The sequence below is a fragment of the Eucyclogobius newberryi genome, unplaced genomic scaffold, assembly GCF_026437365.1.
Source record: "Eucyclogobius newberryi isolate DKJ021-1_F unplaced genomic scaffold, fEucNew1.0.hap1 SCAF_13, whole genome shotgun sequence".
NCBI lineage: Eukaryota > Metazoa > Chordata > Actinopteri > Gobiiformes > Gobiidae > Eucyclogobius > Eucyclogobius newberryi.
In genome coordinates this window covers 9,027,307-9,052,698 of record NW_027315757.1, presented here as the reverse complement: position 1 = coordinate 9,052,698, position 25,392 = coordinate 9,027,307, and the positions used below count along the sequence as shown (strand labels likewise).

Sequence of the window (25,392 nt, the reverse complement as noted above, 5' to 3'; positions counted from 1 at the left end):
ACTTCTTAAAGTGCAATAAGAGGAACGTAAAGGTTTATGCACGTAAGGTCCATCAGCCAATCACATCGCAGCATTGTTTCATGCAGGAGTCCAGTGTGTGGTGTTCTGATCAGAACAAACATTTATATTGTAATTCACTTTTGATAGAGCAATAAAACTTTTCAATTGATTTAAAAGCATCATTAGACTATTTGTTATAAATTATAATAAATTGATAGTGAAAAATAACCAGACATATTATGATTACGTCTGTTATACAATAATACTATAGATTTTTATACAAAAGTGGCAAAGCTGCAGAAACGCAGTCTCTTCACTATAGCGAGGTTTGGACCTTCACTTCTCGTTCTGTTCATTCTCTGGGAATAACATGTTTGTTTTATCAGTGTTAATTGTTAATCGTTAATCAAGCAATGCTTATGCCATTTGTTTAATTTAATATAACTTGTTTTGTCACTTTAGCAAGAAGGAACAGTTGGAGCTGTAAAAGATAAATTAGTAAGGATAACTATTACTTTTCCATTTTCAGTTAAAATGAATCAATTTGACCATAATTATTTTTCATAGCCAATATTGTATTGAGTAATTAAGTACACTAATGTATTAACAACTGGCTTTAATCATTTTCTCCTGGCACAGTTTCATCATTTTATAGCATTACAACCTCAACATTTTACTCTTACTTTAGCCACATTAAAATGCAGCAGAAGACCCAAAAAAGGTCTGAAAATTTCTGGGGAAGGGCCCCCAGACCCCCCCTGTTCATTAATTTAAACTAATGTGCTAATGTGGCTGTCGACCCTTAATGCCCACAAATACGCCCAAAAACATATCTGGGATGTGTGTTATTTGTACAGGGAGTAGAGGTGATGTCAGCGGAATACCAAGTTGCATTGTGGGATTTAAGTTGTCAATATTTGAGCTTGTGAGGTGTTGAGAATAAACTAACTGGCAAACGGATGCCCTGGAGTTTTGGTGCTCTTTGTTTGCGTTGAAGAAAGTTCCCATATGTGAATGGTTTACTGACAATGGCAATAAAACTTATTCTGATGATGTGGTGAGGGGCCCCCAAATATGTTTTCGCTTAGGGCCCCCTGAAGGCTTGGGCCGGCCCTGCTAGAATCATACCAACCAGGTCTGAACCAGGACTAACCCAGAATCAAAACAGATCTAAAGCAGAATTAATCAACGACTAAACAAGACTAACCCGAGTCAAGACTAGTTCTTACTCAAAATTAAACCACTAAACAAGATTTATTTTTTTACATTTGGAAGATGGGCCGGATAATGAGGCACCCTACAATAGGTGGGTCAATGTCACTCCAAGTTCGGTGCCTCATTATGGCTCTTATCGACTGAGTGGCCCTCTCGCCTCACAGCAAGACGATTCCATATTCGCCGCCCCAGGCCTTTCTGTGTGGAGTTTGCATGTTTCTCCATATTGTTTTTACCATAGGTAAAATACTCCAGCTTCAGTTGTCCTGATCAAGCCTCGCTCAAGATCTGGAGATGGGCCCCGAGCGCTCTGGCCCCCACTGCTTCTGAGGAGATCCCCCAACTAATTTATTCACCAAAAATGTCCCAAACTAGTCGCCCTGAGGTGATGGAATTGTCTTTTTTAAATAATTGTGACACTTAAACCATAAAGTTCAGGAATTTTATTTCATTGTATAACATATAACATGTTAATCATTGAAGATACTATACATAAATGCCATTATAAATCATGCATAATAAATATACAGTGTGTTATATTAACAAATGTACACAAAGGACTATTAGCAATCTACAGTGAGTTTGTCAGACTAAAAAGCACATGGTTTACAGAGAGTTGTGTGTCACCACGGATACGTATGCATTTTATCTAGTCATGTTTTATGTAATCAGGTGATATTTCTCTGCTTCTTATTTGGTTTTGTCCATATCTTCGGACACAGACGGCAGATCATTCTGTGGGACAAAGTGGGACAATAACAGGTCAAAATACATGGTGAGCTCCACATTCAGAGTCAAGCATCTGGACCCGCAGCACTTACCTCCTCACCGTCATCCTCTTTGTTCTTGAAGGAGCAGGTCAGCCATTTGACGTACTCATCTCGAATCTAAAACAAAATACACAATTACGAACATTTTGAGATCAAATAGAAACATCACTTTATAATTGTTCACGTTTTTTGTTTGATAAAGCAAATGCACAGTGTTAAAGATGTGCTGTGTAACCTTTTGATGGATGCTTCGCTATCATGAATATTCCACAGTATGGCATTAAACTTAAACAGCCTGGTTCTTGTGTTTACATTATTCACTATAACGGCGCAGGAAATAAACTTTGGATTTGTGGCGCTTAGTGACACAAAACACACATTTTCCTGTCAAAAATGTTGATGCCGGCTTTGTTTTTGGTGCATTATTGTCCAGAAAAAACTGTAGATTTAAGAAATGTTTAATACTAGGTTGTTAGTGTGTGTGTGAATCTCTAACACTAGCAATCGAGTGGTCATCGGTCACCAAATGAGCCCTGGTTTGTCATAGTTTTTGATGTTTGGAGGCTTCCCCTGTTGAAAATGCACTAGAGCTTATACATGGAATGGTACTGGGCTTTGGAACGTGGCGTTTTGGTTACAAACACTGGAAGGCTCTGTTGGATTTCTTATATTCATGTCAGTATCCATGGTTTGAGAGTGATGGCAATGTTGCACTGTTGCCATGGCAATTAACAGTTCAAAACAAAATATGATATCTTCTGAATGGGTAAAAGTCCTCAAAATATCACCTATAAACAGAAAGTTGAACCCATGATCACACGGTTTCACTTTCAAATTTAGATACAAGTGAAACAGTGCTATTCAGTCACAGTGTCCTTTAAATGAGATAACACTGCAGAGAATGAATTACCTCCTTGTTGAGTATACAGTGGACGACGAAGAGCAAAGTGCCCTGCTGCGAATTGAGGATTATGAAGGCAACTTGGAAGAAAAGGTTTGACTGGTACAAACCCAGGATCCAGGTACAGCCCAGAATGACAAACTGGGCCACGATCTTGAACAATACTAATCTGCAAAGTCAGAGACAGTTTGGGTCAAAAACAAAAAACAAAAGTCCAAACACATTAAATACAGCCACAGTTTCAAAGTAAAGGCGTTCTATGTTGGGATGAACACTATTGTATGTTCATGCGTTTTCACCTTGCATCTTTGGAATCCGAGGCACCGCTCTTCATGTTGGCCAAGGTGGTCCTCAGGCTCCACAGTGTGGCACCGAACAGAACGCAGTTCATCTAAAAAACAAACAAACAACAGAGGCGTGCTCAGGAAGGTTAGCATTAGTAACTTTGATTTTAGCCAGGTCAAGCTACAGGTCAGATCTGTGGAGAAGCGAGCCTGCTCACAATAAGAAGGCATGTTTTCAAGATATTTTTAAATCATGGCAAATTTAAAATAAATCACTTTAAATTTAATGAATGCAATATGTACCGTACAAGATAAGTTTAATGTCAAAACTTGTAACATTCCAGGTAAAGCGTTAACATCTCCATGGAGACAAGCAGTTGGTGGACTCCACACCAGAAAAGTTACATCATATCTTTAACTAGGGATGTAACAATCTGCAAATCCCACAGTACGATAGTATCACAACATTCATATCGCTGCGTGATATTTATAGTTGAGGCAAACAGAATGTCATTATTTCATAAGCCTTTGGTTTGAATCATTAATAATCATTAGTCATACTCCAAAAAATAAAGTGATCACTTTTATAACAGTTGTTTTTTCATGTTGTCTGCACTGAAGTAGAGTAAAGGATCATTGTTGTTTTGGCAACAATTAAAGAAACAGGAACTACACAGACCAAGGATTTTAAGCAAAGGCGCCTGTAATTCGATTATTTTGTGAGCGTTTTGATGATAAGATATCATGATATTTTTATCATTTTTTGTTACATCTCTATCTTTAACTGAACCTTTCCCCCTTATGTCAGCACAACTGAACAATATTGAATCAAACATGGTCTTATTGATGTACTGTTTTATCACTCACTCCCAGTATAGCGATCACAGGTCCTGTCAAAGCCCAGTTGAAACTCCTCGTCGTTGTCAACCAGCACCTAGAATGAAGTTACACACTTAATATTAAATAACATTTAGGATCCAGCCCGTCTATCCTACGGTTACTTACGCTCCTGCAGTTGCCCCGTATCCATCGGAATACACCAGCGCAGAAACACCCACTACGACCAATGGGACCCCGTATCCCACGAAGTACAGCAAAGGTCTGGGGAGGCCGTCCCTCTTGATCACTTGCACTTTGGTTAGCTTCCGCACGAGCATGAAGAGCTGCGTCGCCTCCAACAACATCCATACAAAACTGCCTACGATGAGGAAGTGGAGGAGGCCAGCCATCACCTTGCAGGCCAGCTGTGGACATACAAACAGGAGAATGAATTGGGATTTAACAAAAGCAATAGAATAGATGCTTTGGTTACTTGTAGAGTTGAATTTGAGAACTACAAAGAGTCTGTTGTAGATAACTTTACTTCGAAACATTAAAGAGCTTCTTGGATTCTCATCCAAGAAACTCTTTAACGTTCAAGTATCAGATTTGAGGAAAATAAAGATAGTCAAGCTTCAGCTTTTAGAAAATGGTGTAAAAAAAAAAAAAAAAAAAATCAGGTTCAGAGGGGACCAAGAAGCAAGAGGGTTCTTGGACCTGTAGCGTGGAGCCTTTCTGTGACTATGTTTGCATGTTCTTCCCGTGTCTGTGTAAGTTTCCTCCAGTTTCCCCTATCACTAAAACATGTACAATAGTCTGCTGGTGTATGAATAAGAGTGTGTTGTGAGAGTGAATGCGAGAAGGAAATGAGCCCTTAGCTACAATCCAGTATGTTCATTAACGCACACTGTCTCAACCAACCAACCAACCAACCAAACAGTTTGAGACCTGTCAAATACCTCACTACCGTCAGACTGGTTTGAATTCTGCCAAGGTTGCGTGATGCTATTGTAGACAGAAGGAAGATTATATCTGACCACAATTCCTATTTAAAGAAGGATTTACTTTCTCAACAAAAATGGCCTCCTTTCCTCCTCTTTCTCACCATCCTTACCTCACTGTTATCTGGTTGTCATGACCTTTTGAAACAGTGTCCAAATAACTACCTTTTAAACCTTTCCCGCCATTTATATAACCATTTGCAGTCATGATCCCACACAGTAGCGGGAATACAGCGTTTCGTTCCCTACATTCGCCTCCCGCTCCGAAAAAATGTCATACACCTTTTACTGTGAGCGTTGTACCTTGTCGTCTAGATAGCGGTCATTCCACAGCATGAGCAGATGGGACAAGCCCAGATTGAGACACAGGTGGAGGCGGGCAGTGTTGTTGATTTTGGGGTTCCAGCTGCACAAGAGGAAGGTCAGAACGGCCAGAGCGAAGAAGAAGAGCCCGACTATCACACAGATCCTGTTGAGCCAGTCCAGGAAGTCGTTCTGCGGAGGAGGCTGGAAAATAACACTGACATGATTAGCACTGAAAATGTTAAGACCTCAATCAAGTTATGTACGTTTGATTTGTTCTTTGCGCTCTATTAACTTTGTTTCCTAGATGTCTTGTGTTTCCTAAATGTCTTGTGTTTTTGCATCCTTCAGCTTTTCTGGTTTACCACCTTGTTTTTGTTCTCATTTCCTTGTTTCCTAATTCGTTCGTTTCTCTTAATGTGTACGTAACAATGACTGCAATTACTCTATAATTTACACTCACAACAGTGCAATTGTTTAGCATGTATCATTTAGCATTTACTTTTCTCCATTTCTTAGCGTACATATACTTATTTGTACCTCATTTTTATGAATTTATTTTTTAAAATCGTACTATTTTTGCTACTTAAAAAAATAAAAATAAACACCATTATTTAATTGATTTGTTGTTATATATTGTAACGTGTGAGCTGTGTCCAAACAACCCGTTTTTCAAAGTTACATCTGTTATCTGCAGAATCAAGGCGAACGTGGAGAGATGAATGCAGCTGCACACGGTGTAGTTCTCGTTGGAGAAGGTCATGGTGCAGCCCTCTGTAGACCAGCCCATGGAAGAGACTTTGCCCTCATCGTTCTTCTCCACTTTCCAGTAAACACAGGTCACCATGCCGGATTCATACGTGGACTGGAAAACAACATTCATACGAGTTCAGACTTCATTCGCCCCTAAGACTTAACCCCAGAGAAAAAGGGTGATTGAATAATGACGCCAAAACGGATGTGTTGTGATGTTTTTGTGACGAAGCAATGGGCTCTGTGCATAGCCACGCGGCGCTACTTCCGGTTGGTTAGCTTGTCCGTGAATACCCTTACGTTTACGGGGTTTTCTCTGGAGCTATGCTAAAATAATCAATTTTTAAAGATCACGCAACAGACAACAAGTCACAGTTGGATAATATTAATTGAATAATATGTCTGTGTTTAATAGGGTAGGTGTTTGTGCTACAATGCCAATGCTAACTTAACTTACATAGGAAATCAAAATACAATTATGGACAAGTTTATAAAAATATTGACAGTTGTTATTTTCCCTTTCGTTGCTCTCTACTGCCTCCTGCTGTCTTTAAACAAACTCCTGCGCTGCTGTTGAGCCTCTGCAGTTAGATTAGCTTTGTTGTGCTAATGTTGCTAACGTCTACATGGAGCTTATGACAACCATAAAGCAAAAGTTCACATTCAAATCTTGATTTTTAAACTTACAGATGTAGTTATTAATGAGAAATTATCTTAATTGAATCTATATTCTGGTTGATTTGAGCACCTTTTGGGTTTTTATTGTTTGATTACAGTCCATACACTGTTAAGTATTGCTCTTAGATTTTTACAACTTGACGCTGGAATGCATAAACTCTGTGAAAACGTCTCTCCGAGGTCGGACCCTATGAGGACAACTGGAACGGGTTAACCATTTTCAAAACCATTTTTGCATATTTTCGGTTTGTGGGCTATACCTTCTTGTGTTGGATGGTGAAATTGACCGGGTCTGAGATGTTGGTATTGTTCATCGTGGGCAGGACCGCACTGATCACGTCAGAAAACATCTCCGTCCGGTTCTCTGTTTTCAGGTACTGGTGACTAAGCAGGCTCTCCATTCCATTCAGAGTGAAGAAGGCAGCTGCCGCAGAGCCTGGACATGTGAACATAGGTATGCGTGTTTGCGTCAAAGTAGTCCTTTTCATTCTGCCTTACTGGGAAAAATGTTGCTTTTTATTCGGTAGTGTAGAGCTAAAGATCACAGGAAGCAGGAAGCTAAAATGTATGGAAATAAGCTATCGATTGCTAATGCTAGCTGTTTGTGCCCGTTGAAAATAACGGCTTACAGCCTCGTGTGCAATACATGCGTTCGCGGTGACGTCATACAGCAGGGACTTCCCCATAGCGGCCATTTTAAAAGGGGCACGCGATATATAAAACGAACACGACTGCATACTTTTCTACGGCATAATGAGCTACGAATACTTTGATTCTTTAGACGATAACGGCAGACAAAGGTACACGACAAAGCTATCATTTCGTGGTCAGTCAACAGAACAATGTCCTAACAGAACAATGACCTTACAGAACGCAGGTTTTTGCCATTTTGGCCTCATATTTCCTGGATTTCGTATGTAGTAGACGTGCTGTTATGCCCCTTTCAAAATGGTGGACTCGGTTGCCACTGCACAAGTTCCCAGATGTGCGAACGCATGTATATACAAGAAGTTACTGCTGTTGAATATTTAAATAAAAATGGGGTAGGGATGTTGTGGTCAGCAGTCTGTTTAAGTCACGTTTTAGCACATACATGTCTCATTTGGAACCAAGAAGAAGCAGATTCTTAAGAAGTCCTGATTCGAGTTAGGTAGCGACGAATGGAAATGCGAGAAAGGGAGGTCAAGCTGAGTATGCATTGAGATCCATTCCAAACAAAAAGAAAACACTCACCATTATTATTTTCCGCCAGATCGTCCATATTGAGCTGCATGGCGTTTCCGTTGGCTACGAGGGGTGCGCTTTTCTTGTTGTTCCCCGAGTATCCGTAGGTTTCCATGCTTAAATCTATGACGAACATTACAATCATTTCAGCTTCCTTTAACAAACCGTGATTTCAACCTCGTATTGTTTTCATACACGCGTCTTACCCACTGCTGAATTCTTGACGTTAAGAGTGGTTTGGTTATAAACGTCGTGCCTCATTGTGGCCACCAAGCGATCGGAAAGGCCCAGGATGAGGCTGCCCACTGTGCCATCTCCGGAGCTGCTCACCCGGCTGGACCTGGCACGTGGCCCCACCCCAGCCACTTCCTGCACAGTGCAAACATTGTAGAATGGACGAGCTATTTAAATCATTTTTACAACGCAATTCTAAGTGCGATTTCAAAGTGCAGAGATTAAAGTTTATGTGACAGGTTAGACTACTAATTTCATTATAATGTGAACACAATTTATATAACATATTTTGCCTTTTTGTCCCCAGTTTGACTATTTTTGTTTGTAAGTTTATCATGTCACTTCCTGGTTGGACATCAGCAGCAAATATGACACAGCACAGGTTCCCTAGCAACCAAACTGAAAACAAGAGCCAAAATCCATATAAATAACACAGCATTTATGATTTGACAAACAAAAATACCATATAACACCTTTATTTTTTTTAGGTTCATTTAAACTGTGCTGTGTAAAACGGTGCTTTAATAAAACCGGACAGTGTTCAATTATATATATATATATATATATTTTTTTTTTCTTCAGTTTCACGTTTGACGTCACTTCAGATCAAGATTCCGGTTCAGAGCTACCAAAATGTAAGATAATTATCTTCTTTTAACACATTAGGAGCAGTAACATCTGAGAGAGAACTGATTTTTTTAATCTTTTCTCTTCGGCATTTAGGATGTATATTGGTGTAGAATTGTTACCATAGATGCTGAAAAACTGTTCGCAATAGTCTGTGGGGAGAAAGTAAGCAAATATCAGTTTCCATTATATGAATTATAGAAATTATTTCATAAACATAAGCTAAATAAGAAGTGTGTAACAGACTCACCGGTGTTGGTATGTCTGTGAGATTGTTCAGTTGCTCGTCAATTTTCCCGAGAAAGACCCCCTCTTTTGTTTGGCCCTGTGAACAAAAGAAATCAATTCATGAAGTTCAATCATGTCCGAACATAATAGTTATCATTTTTAAAAATAAAAGAGCCTTATGTAGAGTTACTACATCTCAGTGGGACTTAATAACATCCCTGGGCAGGCTTAGCGTTGAGTTACGGCTACATTTATTTTTTTTAATCTCAAAGTAAAGTATCAGTCCGAAGTTCTGAAATCTAACATTTTGCTGAATACATCTCTCCAAAAATACAACTGCTTGACAATTATTATTTTACCCTAACAATTTTATTTTTCTCACAAAGCATTGTAAAACCTTCTTAATAATTGTGTAAAATACAATAGACTATTACACTGTTGGACATATGACGGACTTAGACCTTAAAACAACAACCGTTTGTTGTAGAAATCGTGTTACCTCTGGAGGTTTAAGCTCATTTATTATTTCTTGAACATCTGTCAGAGTAGAAAAAGTACAATGATTACTACTACTATGACTTGTCATGGTAACTGCAGTTTTTGTTGCTTACTTTGACAATAAGTGACCCCCACAGTCCAGTACAGCCCTGTGTCAGGGTAGTACCCCTCTGGACAAGAACAATAGAACGTGCCCGGGTAATTTGTACAAATAGTGTCAACGCCACAGATGCCGGGTGTTTCCACGCACTCGTCAATATCTGTCGAGTCAAAAGTAAATTGGTGTTAAGGGTTAGGGTTAGGGTTAGGGTGGCTGCCTGTCTGAGTCAAGACCACCTCAGACCACCACAACCAACAAAACATTTAATCAGAAATAACTTAACCAGAAATACATTGTTTTTTTTTAATCACAAGATCAGGTCAGCGTTGGGTGAGAAACGATTTTCTGCTTATATTCGGTTAATAAACCTAAAATAAATACATCCATTACAAATTAAATAAATTACTGAATTAATAAAAAACAAAGTCAACTAGACACACATTTTTAAGAATGTTTCGCCACTCATCCAGGTAGTTTTTTCACTGCCTTAAATATCTGTCTGAAGAGAGAATCTTTCTGCACTAACACTAACGCATCCTCGTGCTAAACCTTTGTCCACTGCAGTTAATTGTCTTTTCTGGAACCTACATGGACGATTGCTGTACACAGAAGACTAAATAACAAAGTACTTAATGCATAAATGAATCAATGCTTTAGTTTAAGGCAGTACTTTTCCAGTACAAACATTCAGTCTGGTGGTGATCCAACGTGTAGAGACCCTGCTAAACCAAATCAAATATAATTTAATGCAGAATATAGAGGGAATGAGTTTACCGATGCAGGGGTTGGAGCGGCTGGCCATCTTCTCTCTGTTGCTGATTCGGTACCCGCTGAAGCAGGTGCAGTAGTAGGAGCCGATGGTGTTGGTGCAGTTGCAACTGGGCCCGCAGATGGTTTGAAAAAACTTTTTGAATGGGTCAACCTCGATGGAAAATCTGGTACACTCATCCATATCTGCAAAAAAAAAAAAAAAAAAAAACACATGTTCAAATTTCAAATGATTTAAAAATGACTATCTTTAGATTTTTTAAATATATATATATATATTTCCTGACTGAAGGCCCTTACACTCAAAACAAATACTAGATAATAGATAAGATACAATATTCCTTACATGGGGAAATGTCATTGTTTCATTGAAAATTCATAATAATTAAGAAAAACAGAACAAAACATTTTTGAATATTTATTTGAAGTAGTTGTTTTTAAAGAGTGAAAGTTTTCTACATTAAATTACAGATTTAAAGCAAATATAATAATATATTATAATTATTAAAAAGAAAATCATAATTAGATTCCCCCCTGTCTTTTTCATAACATTTTACCATACAGACAGACACTTTATGTCCAATTTGACGTTAAAATATACTGAAGTCAACACATTTGGTGAAAATACTATTGATTTAAACATGAGGACGAGCCAAACCTATGCAGGGGTTGTCAGCGCGAGCCATGCTGGATTCATTCGTTGGTACGTAGCCGATATCACATTTACAGGTGAAGGCTCCGATTGTGTTGGTGCAAGTTGAGTCTGGACCACACACCTTCTTGTCCAAACATTCATCTATGTCTGAGGAAAAAAAAAAAAAATCAGTCTCGACTTGGCTATAATGCTGGCAAACCAACTTACGAACTGTTTTCAACCTAAATAGTTTCTAAACAAGGTAGCCTACAACATCGTAATTAAAACAGAGTATCTTAAACGCGCTAAAACATATGCAAGCTGTAATTATTTGTATTATTTCAATCTCAAACCTTGACATGGTGGTTTCCCTTTTTTGATAATTTCAAAACCGTCATGGCAATCGCATGTAAAATTTCCCACGGTATTGGTACAGTCACCGTACGGTCCGCAAGCATTGTCCAAGCATTCATCAATATCTGTAGAAAACAATAAAACAAAAGGTCAAATATTAAGAAATTGTTAAGTGATACACTGGGTAACTCCTCCTATGTCTATGTTTAGTCAAAGGTTTGTCATGTGGTTTGAAATAATGCTACGATGCAAAACGCCCTCTACAGGCATCAGCTGGAACTGAACCATGTTGAAAAGTTAAAGCTAATTATATATCAGTTCTTTATATTACAATTCAATAAAAGCACCGATGATGAAAGAGTTCGGTGAAGGTGTATGAGGCTTGAAAAAGACTGGAATTAAAACTTATATACACTTCACTAAAAACATCTTCAAGCATAATGTAGATGAGGAATTTAAAATACATGATACATACAAAAGTGTAAATTTTTTGGATTCTTGCTTGAATTGGAAAAATCTCCTTAGCGTTAGTATTTCACATTTATTTCACATTTAAAATCTTAGAAACTACGCCTCCGTTTCCAATGAGGTTATAGTCATTTGAACGCCCTCTACTGTCAGCAGTGGGAATGAAAAAATACCACACATACACACACAAAAAGAAGCCTTTAGGCAGCGTGACTGGTATTCTAATAGAGACAAGCATTCGGGTGATGGTTTATGGACCGCACTGAGCACGAAAAGTCCAGATTTTTACTGTAAATGTGTACTTTTTACTTATGTTTTTGTCATCTGCCCAAGTACCTAAATCAGGTGGAGATTATCTTTTCTCTTGTAAGATTAATGATTTTCTGCATGGTCTCTGGCAAAAAAATTAAAATGATACAGTAATATTTGATGCAAAATTTTTTAAAAGTTATTAAAAAGTTATTTCTGAGACTCTGAGGAAGACCTAGTAAACATGACATGAATGGAGCTCAAAATTATCTTTTTAAAGAGGGGACAACAGTATAACATTAAAAACTCAAAAAAGGTCAATTTTGCATAGTATGTGTATGAGGCTTCCATGAGAGTTTAATCATGTTATAATGTTTCTTCCTCATTAAAAGCCTGCTCATAGTTGTGTTTTGAGTGATTCATGCATGTTTGAGTAACCATATTAATACTAGAGGGCTCAGAATATTTCAGTTTGTCACCTTCCTCCTACAGTATCTCAGTCCTGCTTCTTACTTGCGATTCTTTGAACATTTCAGACCACGGGTCGTACAGATTTATTATATGTACATTACCTATGCATGGGTTGGTGCCTGCCGGTGCCAGTGAAGTGTTGGTTGCCTGATATCCATCCAGACAAAGACAGTGGTACTTTCCAGGGTCGTTCACACACTCGGAGTCGGACCCACACAGAGTTGAAGTCTCAGCACACTCATCAATGTCTAAGCAAATGAAAGGAAACGTTGATTATGAACTGGGCATTCATTCACTATACATGTAATACCTCGACACAAATCTATACTCTCGAAACCATTATCGGTTTGATCTTCACAGTCTAGTGTATTGCAATGATGTCATAACTACCTTCAGGGTCAATAGAATCATTAATTACAAACAGTATTTATAATTTAGCTTGATGTGACCCTTCCTAAGGCTTTGAATGCTCTTTTACAAAAATATCATAAGTGTTCTTGATGTGCTTTAGTGATGCTTTTTTTTATAGATGAACATTTACAATGGTTGTTATACTACATTGTTTTGGAGAATCATTATATCATATTATTCCATCCATTTTCTACCGCTTGTTCCCTTTCGGGGTCGCGGGTGACTGGAGCCTATCCCAGTGACTTTGGGCCTTCATATTATTGTATTATTATATTATATATCATTATAAATAGTGCAGTTTTTTAGGGCGCAGGCTGTGTCACGTTTTGCCTTTTTCTTCATCTGCCAAAACATAGATTCAACTATAGGTAAAAGATGTGGGACCAGATACATTTTGGTATCTGTTAGTTAAAGGGAAAATATGATGCAATATTTCTATTGATATTGGCCTTTAAACTCTTGAGTATCTTTAGTTTGGCATCTCGTGTTCTAGAACTAAAAAGAGAAAACATTTACAACAAACAAAATTACATTTGGAGCCTGTTTCCAACACTTCAGACTATGTAATTCCCTATTGTAGCCAGTAGATGGCACTGTTTATTTCCTGGTCTCAGCACGCAGTTGTACTGATCATGATAAGACGACAGAAAGTCACATGACGAGTCTGGAGATGATTTATGGACTTAAAAACAGCAGAGAAGATTCTCAGAGCTACGACAGAGCTACGTCAGAGCTACGTCAGAGCTACGTAAGAGCCACGTAAGAGCCACGTAAGAGCTACGCCAGAGCTACGCCAGAGCCACGTCAGTTATCAAGGAAACTTCAGTGATCACCGAGCTGGGGAGGGGAGAAGATTTTCTAACCAGGATCGTCACAATTCTCTATAGAAAAGTTTAAAATTTGTCCATAGAAACCTTTTCTACGACAGATCACTCCTGTTTGAATGAGGGATCACACAGACATCAAAACTTTGACTGAATTAGAATATGATACTTCTACTAGTACATTTTTGCACACATATTTATACTTTAACAACATTGAATACAGCTTCTTCTACTGTCCGTAAGTATGTGTATGTAAAATATCTTAAAAACGACTGCCACTAACACTGTAGGTTACACGCTGAACAAATAATGCAGTGGATTTTTTTGCATTTACCAAAACAACCATAGCTGTCCGGCTCTGGTTGAAGTGCTGGATCCAGTCTATAACCAGAGACACAAACGCATCCTCCTGCTTTGTCGCACTCAGCGAGAGGCCCACAGGAAGACGCTGTGCACTCGTAATGATCTGAGCACAAGAAACAAAGATTCATCACATTTTCAGCTAAGGGAATATCTAAAAATGTTATCAGACACGTTATTAAAAGACTTGAAAAAATATTTCAAGTATTTGAATGACCATCCGACCAGCAATCTCTAACGAACCCTTTGACACATCACTAGATTGGACCGCATAATATATCGAAAACGTATCGATATCGCATTATAATACCAAGGTCCACCATCTAACAGAAATGTATTCTTTTAGTTGTAATCGTTACATATTTACGTTCCGAATGTTCATTAATATGCTTTAATTAAAAAAAATTAAAAATGTTTTGTCGCGGATTTGCTTTTAAAAGATAATTTCAAATCAAAAATCGAATCCATAAACTTCTTCTCTGTTAGATAAGTGCAGGCGTGTATGTTCAAAGTACATTAAGGCATAAACTGAAATAGCGGTGTCAAAAAGTATACTTCAATATATATTCAAATATCACAATAATACCAATATCGCAGCTGCACCTGAATTTTACTGTTCTGAGATGTAAAAAACAGCACTAGTTCACGCTAAACTCTTTAAAGCTCCACGTGTGTCGATCACTTTCCCACTGCATTCCCAGCACACTAAATACGTGAATGTGATGAGTTTCTACGCACTTTTCACTCTTTTCACTCTGAGCCCTGCATAAGCAAACATAAGCACGCTAAAGGCACGCTTCCTGCTTCTCGGAGAATAAAACAAGGTATGTTTAGATGCAGAGAGAGCGCTGTGGTCTCATTTTCACCTGAATAGATGTTTTTGCAACATATCCGTACCAGGGCCAAACTTTATTACATGAACTAGTTCTCTTTTTCACATTTCAAAACAGTAAAAATGAGGTACAATGCCTTCAATAGCCTCATTTAAACACTTCAACACATTATTATTGCAACAACACATCATCAGTAGGGTAAAACTAACCTGTCTCACAACGGTCTAAATCAAATAAAAATCAAATAAACTTACATGTTACAAAGCCTGCAGAGGTGGTCGAAAATGGCGCAGACTTGTATATGAAGAATTCTTCAGGACAATACATCACTTCCATTTGCATTGAGTGAGGACTGTGAGGACAGCCTGACCCAGTGTCTATATAGGCTATCCCTGATGTTGTAGTTATGTTGTCTTCTGGATACGTGAATGGCACATTAATAGGATTTGGCGTGCCACCACAGCTTCGACAAATACAAGAGCTGATAATTCTGTCGCCTCCGATTCCCACAAAGCGTATCCACTCTTCAGCCAATTTGGAGTCGTAGTTGGGGTAAGCCTTGAAACCAGTTGATTTGAACGCAACGTTGCGCCAAGAATCCTCTATTTTTGTGTAGAAATCACATGGACTGGGTGCAAGGGTGGGAACGGGAACGGTAATGGGATCTGTAACTGTAACTGTAAGGCATATGGAATCGGAGTGAACAATGAAATATAAAGCCTTTAAATTACGTACGTATAGCATACCACACATACCATTTGAAGAAGGAAGCTCGAGAACTTCAGACAGGGACTGGCCAAATAGACCTGTAAAAAAAGCTGCATATTTAACATGTTTCTCAAAATGACTGAGGGAGAAAACGGGAAATGATGCGAGTAAAATAATATTGTCTTCAGTGCAATTTTTCTCACCCCAATGTCAAATAATTCTGTTTTGTAGTTATTGTGAGAAGATAAGGCGTAAGGTGATAAAATAATAAAGAGCAGGCAAAGAATCAACATTTGTGGATCATAAATTTGTCCAAAAAGCATTACATTTCCCGTGGATGCTCATGCCCTCCAACTGAAATTGTGACAAAATCTGGAACAAGAATGTAACTTATATCTGAACCAGTCACAAACCATGGTCTAAAAAGTAAGTAAAGTCAACTTTTTGTAGTACAGAATTGAAGACATATTTCATATACAAATTTTCTTGAATATTTAATATACAAAATGCCAAACCTTCTAAAATGCATAATATATACATAATAAAATTAAATGTAATAACTTGCCGAGCAGTGTAAGGATGAAGAGGCTCATTGTTGCAATTCCTGAGGAGACTGGTATGACTGTAAACGAGGCTCTGAATGTATATTTAAAAAATTTGCTTAACATCCAAAAATTGTTTTCATTGTGATTGGGTGGTTCCGATGCAAAAATGAATGCAAAGTGTAAGAACAGCAGTCATGCAGCATGTTTGAGAGGAGGGATCTGCCTGTAGCCTCATGCTGATGCATTTAGACTTGACTGAAAGACAAGTATAAATGTAACCAGTTCATGTATAATCACACAAAATCTTATATTATTTTTGTTTAATATTATGTTCAACATGCCTGGTGTTTGTTTTATTGTGCTGTAGATGTCCTCCAGCCCCCTTCTTCTTCTTCGTGTGTTCCCTTATATTTCTCCTATAAATGTGATGGACGTGACTTCCTCTTCCCTTCTGTTATCTCCGTGCGGGGAAGAGGTCAGTCATCCTTCGGGTCGTCCTTCATGTTTTCTATGTAGTGTGTTGATTTAATTGTGTTATATCCCTTTTAGTTTGGGCTGGAGTTGCCTCGTGGCACGTTTGACTTTATTTTTGTGTTTCTGTTTACCAGGTATGTTTTATTGCCCTTCTGTTATCTCCGTGCGGGGAAGAGTTTGGGCTGGAGTTGCCTCGTGGCACGTTTGACTTTATTTTTGTGTTTCTGTTTACCAGGTATGTTTTATTGACCTTCTGTTATCTCCGTGCGGGGAAGAGTTTGGGCTGGAGTTGCCTCGTGGCACGTTTGACTTTATTTTTGTGTTTCTGTTTACCAGAATAAACGGATAAAACCGTGTCTCGTGGCCACTCAATTAAGACACAACGCAGGAACGATCCGGTCACATAAACGTTACATAAAGTTTTTCTTAATTGTACTTTTACAAGAAAAGTTTCAAAATAATTTATAGAGGATTTTTTTTCTGTCTATGTCATCAATGCACATTCCATTTAACAAAATAATGGTGTATTTTCACTTTTGGCCCTTGTTTGCAGTTTACAGTTGCTAGGTAACAGTTGATACTACTTATGTCAAATCTGCTGCTCTTTTTCAACTAGGAAGTACGATTATAAATCAAGATTTTATGCAACAAATTTTGTTAACTATGTTTTAGTGAAATTAGTTGCCTAACTACAAATCTAAATGAAAAGCAATTTCAGCATTGCAAATCCAACATATACCCCCCCAACACACACTCACAAACACTGTAGTGAGGCCTATTCATGGCTTTAAGTTGTGTCAACAGTCCTCAATTACTCTATTATACATCTTGAACGGGGAAAGTCCACATAAAAACCTTCAAATCAGAAAGGAGTCATTTGCCTGAACCCTATGAAAAGGTCTTATACTGTCTGCTAGAGCAGATCTCAGAAATGACCAATGTCACCTCAGCTTGCTCCTCGTCTCTAAAGGCCTGTTCAGACCGCGGCGTCAAAGCGTCCTGTTTACATTCAAAGTCTAAGCGTCTTGTGCGTCCAGCGTTTTGAGCGTCAGACGTGGCGCATCGGAGGTGCTTGAGTGTCAAGCAGACGTAGAAAAGTTGAACAAAGCTGAACTTTTTTTTTTTTTTAGCCAATCAGAGATTACGCTTGAAGAAGACCCAAAACAAACCCCACAACGATAAAACTAAAAAAACAAGATGCAGCTCTTGGAGCAAACAATAATATTGACTAAACTCTGCTCACCTCTGAAGTATCTGCGGGACCCAGACAAGCCCATTGCCTCCGTTTTGGACTTTGTAAAGTAAATACACCAAAGCCACTTTTTCCACCTGTTCTCTCTTTGCTCTTGCCCATGGACAGGTGTCTTTATGCAGCTAACAAGCTCAAACAGGTGCTACTCATGATAGCACCTGAAGATGAATAAGTGGAGTAGAGGTGGACTTTTTAAAGGCAGACTAACAGGTCTAATAGAGAGCCAGAGTTCTTGCTGATTGGCAGGTGTTCGAATACTTATTTGCAGCAATAACATACAAATTAATTATTTAAAAACCTTACACTGTGATTTCCGGATATTGGATTATGTTTAGATTCAGTCTCTCACAGTGGAAATGCACCTATGATGAACATTTCCGGAAGTCCATTTGGGCGCAACTATCTGATGTAAACCTTTTTCCGGTTGTATTTGATAAGTTCTACACGGACTAAAAAGCAGTTTTGGGGCCGACCAGGGAATGGGTGCATTGTTGACGTGTTGATGCACATGAACATTGGACATTTTACACAAATCAATCAACTTGGGCGGAGCGGACAGGGTGGGCTCTGGTTGGCTTATGATTCGCTGGGCCTTTCCTACCACTTGCTTCCACCAATATGCGCCAAAGTCATTCTGTTGGACTCCAATGATTTTGGATTACCGTAGTTTATGCACTATAAGGCGCACCGGACTATCAGGCGCATTAAGTGAAACAAAACATGTACCACATAAAATCGCTGTGAGGTCAGTAAGCACAACCAGAATGAATCCATATATAAGGCACATTGTCGTTGAGAAATTAAAGGCTTTTAAGTGCGCCTTATAGTGCGGAAAATACAGTAAATCAAACGTTAAAATGCTTTCAATAAACAAGATAGAAATGGCATAAAATGATGTCAGACATTAAATTACAAAGTTTCTTTAGTAAATTCTCTGTTGGCGTTTTGTAATTTCAAATGACATTAAGTTTTATTTCTTCAGTAAAAACCTATCAAATTGACATAAACTATATGACAAAATCTAATCGACAAAACGCAACATGCACATGACTGGTGATGGTTCAGACAAGGATCGATTTTACTCATGGGATACATTCAAATCGTTGTTTTCTTATTTTACAGACGTCATATTCCATTGCGTCAGGAAGCATTTCCCTTAGGTTGTTGTTATAAGGAAAATAAAATCTTCCATAACGTAATATTTCTGGGTTGTTTATATTTTAAAAGAAGAACTACACAACAAGTACTGTCATTGTATTCCATATCATTATTTTCTGTTGATCCAAAGCAAATAACTGAGACTTTTAGATGATCTATTTAGAGTGTCGGTTTAAACATGGTCAGAATGTCATTTTTGTGTGTATTAATCACCAAATCACACAACTGGTGAAGAAGTAAAGAAGAAAAATGGAGACAAATTGGTTAGAAAAGGCCTGAGATCCCCTGCGGCTGATTTGCCTGTGCGTCGATCTCTCCACAAACACCTTGTGCTGTCAAAACAGTGTTTCTCACCAGTCAAATGTTCCTCCTTTCCCTCAGTCTGCTCTTGTTTATGTTCCATTTACATCTGCACTTCACTTCTCAGGTGAGCAGCCTTTACAAGACAAATCCAGGAGGAGGCCGGGCCTGGGCAAGTTTGTTTAGAGCTTTACTACTTTAAACAGTATATGTTCAGTTCATTTTTTAAAGTACATTACAGTGCTTCTTAAGTGAATGGATTATGGGATCAGGTTTGTACATGGAGCCTTTTTTTTCTTTTTACAAAATATTACAGCACCAAAACAATTTCAACCTACCAACAACAATAGCCTACTCATCAGCCCAGTACTTGATTTGCTTATAAATGGGTTTCAGAGTGATGGACATAGTAAAGTTGCCATAGCAATTCAGCTCTCGGGCCTTAACCCACAGTTCAAAGATTTTCCTCTTAAAAAACAACTCATTTGATGTTTTTCAGTCATGTTTTAGACCTCATCACAGCACTGAGCCCGCTGTTGTCAAGGTGACAAATGACATCCGCCTGAACACTGACACGGGCAAAGCCTCAGTCTTAATTCTGTTAGATCCGAGTGCTGCGTTTGACACTGTCGATCATGGGATCCTCTTACAGAGACTAGAGGACTGGGTGGGCATCACTGGCACTGCCCTAAACTGGTTAAGGTCCTATCTGGAAGACAGGAAGTACTTTGTGGAAATTGGTAACTGTGTCTCAGACCACATGACCCTGACCTGTGGAGTACCCCAAGGGTCAGTCTTGGGTCCCCTTCTGTTCAACCTCTACATGGTCATGTGTCCTATCACAATGATGCAGACGAGTCAGATCTATGTTTCACTATCGGCAGGTGAATATAGACCAGTAGATTCACTCTGTCACTGCATCCAACAGATCAGTTTGTGGAGGCAAAACAACTTTCTCCAGCTGAACTCAGACAAGACTGAAATAATCGTTTTTGGCCCACAGAAACAAAGAGAAAGTGTTAGCGTCACCTCCAGAGTCTCGCTCTAAAACCTACAAACCAAATTAGAAATCTGGGGGTAATAATGGACTCAGACTTGAACTTTAATAGCCACGTCAAATCAATAACATCAGCAGCTTTTTACCATCTAAAAAAAGTTGCCAAAATCAAAAATATAGTGTCTAAACCAGATTTAGAGAGACTTATCCATGTGTTTGTCTCCAGTAGATTAGACTACTGTAACGGCCTGCTCACTGGCCTCTCCAAACGAGTTGTAAAACAGCTGCAGTACATCCAGAGTCAGAACCAAACATGGAGCTCAGGGACCAGCCTCCTGCTGGTGCCCAGAGTCAGGACTAAACATGGAGCTCAGGGACCAGCCTCCTGCTGGTGCCCAGAGTCAGGACTAAACATGGAGCTCAGGGACCAGCCTCCTGCTGGTGCCCAGAGTCAGGACTAAACATGGAGCTCAGGGACCAGCCTCCTGCTGGTGCCAGAGTCAGGACTAAACATGGACCGGCCTCCTGCTGGTGCCAGAGTCAGGACTAAACATGGACCGGCCTCCTGCTGGTGCCAGAGTCAGGACTAAACATGGACCGGCCTCCTGCTGGTGCCAGAGTCAGGACTAAACATGGACCGGCCTCCTGCTGGTGCCAGAGTCAGGACTAAACATGGACCGGCCTCCTGCTGGTGCCAGAGTCAGGACTAAACATGGACCGGCCTCCTGCTGGTGCCAGAGTCAGGACTAAACATGGACCGGCCTCCTGCTGGTGCCAGAGTCAGGACTAAACATGGACCGGCCTCCTGCTGGTGCCAGAGTCAGGACTAAACATGGACCGGCCTCCTGCTGGTGCCAGAGTCAGGACTAAACATGGACCGGCCTCCTGCTGGTGCCAGAGTCAGGACTAAACATGGACCGGCCTCCTGCTGGTGCCAGAGTCAGGACTAAACATGGACCGGCCTCCTGCTGGTGCCAGAGTCAGGACTAAACATGGACCGGCCTCCTGCTGGTGCCAGAGTCAGGACTAAACATGGACCGGCCTCCTGCTGGTGCCAGAGTCAGGACTAAACATGGACCGGCCTCCTGCTGGTGCCAGAGTCAGGACTAAACATGGACCGGCCTCCTGCTGGTGCCAGAGTCAGGACTAAACATGGACCGGCCTCCTGCTGGTGCCAGAGTCAGGACTAAACATGGACCGGCCTCCTGTTGGTGCCAGAGTCAGGACTAAACATGGACCGGCCTCCTGCTGGTGCCAGAGTCAGGACTAAACATGGACCGGCCTCCTGCTGGTGCCCGGAGTCAATACTAAACATGGACCGGCCTCCTGTTGGTGCCAGAGTCAGGACTAAACATGGACCGGCCTCCTGCTGGTGCCAGAGTCAGGACTAAACATGGACCGGCCTCCTGCTGGTGCCAGAGTCAGGACTAAACATGGACCGGCCTCCTGCTGGTGCCAGAGTCAGCACTAAACATGGACCGGCCTCCTGCTGGTGCCAGAGTCAGGACTAAACATGGACCGGCCTCCTGCTGGTGCCAGAGTCAGGACTAAACATGGACCTGCCTCCTGCTGGTGCCAGAGTCAGGACTAAACATGGACCGGCCTCCTGCTGGTGCCAGAGTCAGGACTAAACATGGACCGGCCTCCTGCTGGTGCCAGAGTCAGGACTAAACATGGACCGGCCTCCTGCTGGTGCCAGAGTCAGGACTAAACATGGACCGGCCTCCTGCTGGTGCCAGAGTCAGCACTAAACATGGACCGGCCTCCTGCTGGTGCCAGAGTCAGGACTAAACATGGACCGGCCTCCTGCTGGTGCCAGAGTCAGGATTAAACATGGACCGGCCTCCTGCTGGTGCCAGAGTCAGGACTAAACATGGACCGGCCTCCTGCTGGTGCCAGAGTCAGGACTAAACATGGACCGGCCTCCTGCTGGTGCCAGAGTCAGGACTAAAAATGGACCGGCCTCCTGCTGGTGCCCAGAGTCAGGACTAAACATGGACCGGCCTCCTGCTGGTGCCAGAGTCAGGACTAAACATGGACCGGCCTCCTGCTGGTGCCAGAGTCAGGACTAAACATGGACCGGCCTCCTGCTGGTGCCAGAGTCAGGACTAAACATGGACCGGCCTCCTGCTGGTGCCAGAGTCAGGACTAAACATGGACCGGCCTCCTGCTGGTGCCAGAGTCAGGACTAAACATGGACCGGCCTCCTGCTGGTGCCCAGAGTCAGGACTAAACATGGACCGGCCTCCTGCTGGTGCCAGAGTCAGGACTAAACATGGACCGGCCTCCTGCTGGTGCCAGAGTCAGGACTAAACATGGACCGGCCTCCTGCTGGTGCCAGAGTCAGGACTAAACATGGACCGGCCTCCTGCTGGTGCCAGAGTCAGGACTAAACATGGACCGGCCTCCTGCTGGTGCCCAGAGTCAGGACTAAACATGGACCGGCCTCCTGCTGGTGCCAGAGTCAGGACTAAACATGGACCGGCCTCCTGCTGGTGCCAGAGTCAGGACTAAACATGGACCGGCCTCCTGCTGGTGCCCAGAGTCAGGACTAAACATGGACCGGCCTCCTGCTGGTGCCCAGAGTCAGGACTAAGGGAGACAGACTTCTACCGATGTTCAAATGAAAGCTCAAAACAGTTCTCTTTAGCTCTGCACATTTGATCTGGACTCTTTTCTTTTCAAGTACATTTTATGATGATATATGAATATTTTGTTATGAATATTTACGTTTGAATCTGATTGTGTTGAGATTTTAATGCATCTTTTCCTATTATATAAAGCACTTTGAATGATTTGTGCTCTACAAATAAACTTGCCTTGCACTGAACATGCAAATGTCTGAGTTTGCATGTTCCTCCCTTTGGCCGGGTGGGTTTGCTCCATGGACCTGGTTTTCTCTGGTTTCCCCTAACAACCCAACACATGTACCAAAGGTCAAATCCTCCAGCAAAGGTCCTTGTGTGGGTTTCCTCACACCGTTTTGGGACTTTTGACCATTCATGGGACAGAATAGCCCTCATTTGAAAGATTTATCGCCGTGAAATCTATGCCCGGGTATAAGGAAAACAAAGTACACCTTACATAACTTATTTTGAGCCCTTCTGAATTGTTGAATAACCAGTTTATTTTTTAACCATTTTTAATTTCACTATAAAAAAGTAGGCAATAAAAAATGCTTCATTTTATAAACAACATTTGAGGACTTTTTCCCCAATCAAAACACATATTTTATTTTAAATTGTTGTCAACAGTTCCATACAAAAACAGTAAGAACACATGTTTTCCAAGTTTTGTGAACAATGAAAAACACCTGTACTTGAACAATGTATGACAGATAAGTTAAATGTTATACTGTGGAACATTCCAGGCAGAGCAATAACATCTCCATGGAGACAAGCAGAAAAGAAACAGTGCTCCTTTAAATGGACAATGTAATATTGAGGAACATTCTAGATACAGAATTCCCTTAAACAAACACATAAACAACACATATTTGGGTTGAATTAAAGGTTTTTGACAGTATTTGTTCAATGAAAAATATACCTTACATTAATTGTGCTCATAAATACATGTTTTTTTTTTGTTCTAGATCAGAATTCTAATTTTTTTTGGGCCATTAAAGGTTGTACTAAAGCACACAAGCCTGTACATTCAGACCATGTGATGTCCAGCGGCCAATGGGATTGCGTTGCTAGAAACCAGGAAGTGTGTGCTCCAGGGAATTTTCAGGCCGCATCTCAATTCTCCCTCTATGCTCCTTTTCCTCTCCTCGTCTCTTCAACTCAGCACAAATACAGTAACAGCATTAAAGGAGGTTTGAAACACAACACAGAATATGTTTTAAATGACATTAATACTTTTAAATATATTGTTTAAACAGCTTTATGGAAATAGAAAGTTGGTCTGACTTTAATGTAAGTCTTCTCTCTACAGGGTGCCTCCTGCCTCGCTCCTCTCTCCTCACTGTGTCTCCTCCTGCCTCGCTCCTCTCCTCACTGTGTCTCCTCCTGCCTCGCTCCTTTCTCCTCACTGTGTCTCCTCCTGCCTCGCTCCTCTCTCCTCACTGTGTCTCCTCCTGCCTCGCTCCTCTCCTCACTGTGTCTCCTCCTGCCTCGCTCCTCTCTCCTCACTGTGTCTCCTCCTGCCTCGCTCCTCTCTCCTCACTGTGTCTCCTCCTGCCTCGCTCCTCTCTCCTCACTGTGTTTCCTCCTGCCTCGCTCCTCTCCTCACTGTGTCTCCTCCTGCCTCGCTCCTCTCTCCTCACTGTGTTTCCTCCTGCCTTGCTCCTCTCTCCTCACTGTGTCTCCTCCTGCCTCGCTCCTCTCCTCACTGTGTCTCCTCCTGCCTCGCTCCTCTCTCCTCACTGTGTCTCCTCCTGCCTCACTCCTCTCTCCTCACTGTGTCTCCTCCTGTCTCGCTCCTCTCTCCTCACTGTGTCTCCTCCTGCCTCGCTCCTCTCTCCTCACTGTGTCTCCTCCTGCCTCGCTCCTCTCTCCTCACTGTGTCTCCTCCTGCCTCGCTCCTCTCCTCGCTGTGTCTCCTCCTGCCTCGCTCCTCTCTCCTCACTGTGTCTCCTCCTGCCTCGCTCCTCTCTCCTCACTGTGTTTCCTCCTGCCTCGCTCCTCTCTCCTCACTGTGTCTCCTCCTGCCTCGCTCCTCTCTCCTCACTGTGTCTCCTCCTGTCTCGCTCCTCTCCTCACTGTGTCTCCTCCTGCCTCGCTCCTCTCTCCTTACTGTGTCTCCTCCTGCCTCGCTCCTCTCTCCTCACTGTGTCTCCTCCTGCCTCGCTCCTCTCTCCTCACTGTGTCTCCTCCTGTCTCGCTCCTCTCTCCTCACTGTGTCTCCTCCTGACTCGCTCCTCTCTCCTCACTGTGTCTCCTCCTGCCTTGCTCTCTCTCCTCACTGTGTCTCCTCCTGTCTCGCTCCTCTCTCCTCACTGTGTCTCCTC

The 25,392-nt window shown here is 41.2% G+C and overlaps 1 protein-coding gene across 1 annotated transcript in view; it reads right to left on the bottom strand.

Annotated features, from left to right (window-relative positions):
- Positions 1-1,643: 1,643 nt before the first annotated feature.
- Positions 1,644-25,392, bottom strand: part of LOC140357798 (adhesion G protein-coupled receptor E5-like) — a 65,516-nt gene continuing 41,767 nt past the window's right edge. The window contains exons 4-23 of the mRNA XM_072442313.1: positions 14,149-14,280; positions 12,681-12,831; positions 11,391-11,516; positions 11,062-11,205; positions 10,410-10,589; positions 9,649-9,795; positions 9,537-9,574; positions 9,060-9,134; positions 8,932-8,961; positions 8,155-8,317; positions 7,958-8,071; positions 6,985-7,160; positions 5,976-6,158; positions 5,294-5,497; positions 4,176-4,414; positions 4,038-4,104; positions 3,186-3,277; positions 2,896-3,055; positions 2,037-2,102; positions 1,644-1,950 (exon numbers count right to left, since the gene is read on the bottom strand). Coding sequence (XP_072298414.1) covers positions 1,906-1,950; positions 2,037-2,102; positions 2,896-3,055; positions 3,186-3,277; positions 4,038-4,104; positions 4,176-4,414; positions 5,294-5,497; positions 5,976-6,158; positions 6,985-7,160; positions 7,958-8,071; positions 8,155-8,317; positions 8,932-8,961; positions 9,060-9,134; positions 9,537-9,574; positions 9,649-9,795; positions 10,410-10,589; positions 11,062-11,205; positions 11,391-11,516; positions 12,681-12,831; positions 14,149-14,280 — 2,532 coding nt within the window. The 3' untranslated portion in view covers positions 1,644-1,905. The remainder of the gene's footprint in view (positions 1,951-2,036; positions 2,103-2,895; positions 3,056-3,185; positions 3,278-4,037; positions 4,105-4,175; positions 4,415-5,293; positions 5,498-5,975; positions 6,159-6,984; positions 7,161-7,957; positions 8,072-8,154; positions 8,318-8,931; positions 8,962-9,059; positions 9,135-9,536; positions 9,575-9,648; positions 9,796-10,409; positions 10,590-11,061; positions 11,206-11,390; positions 11,517-12,680; positions 12,832-14,148; positions 14,281-25,392) is intronic.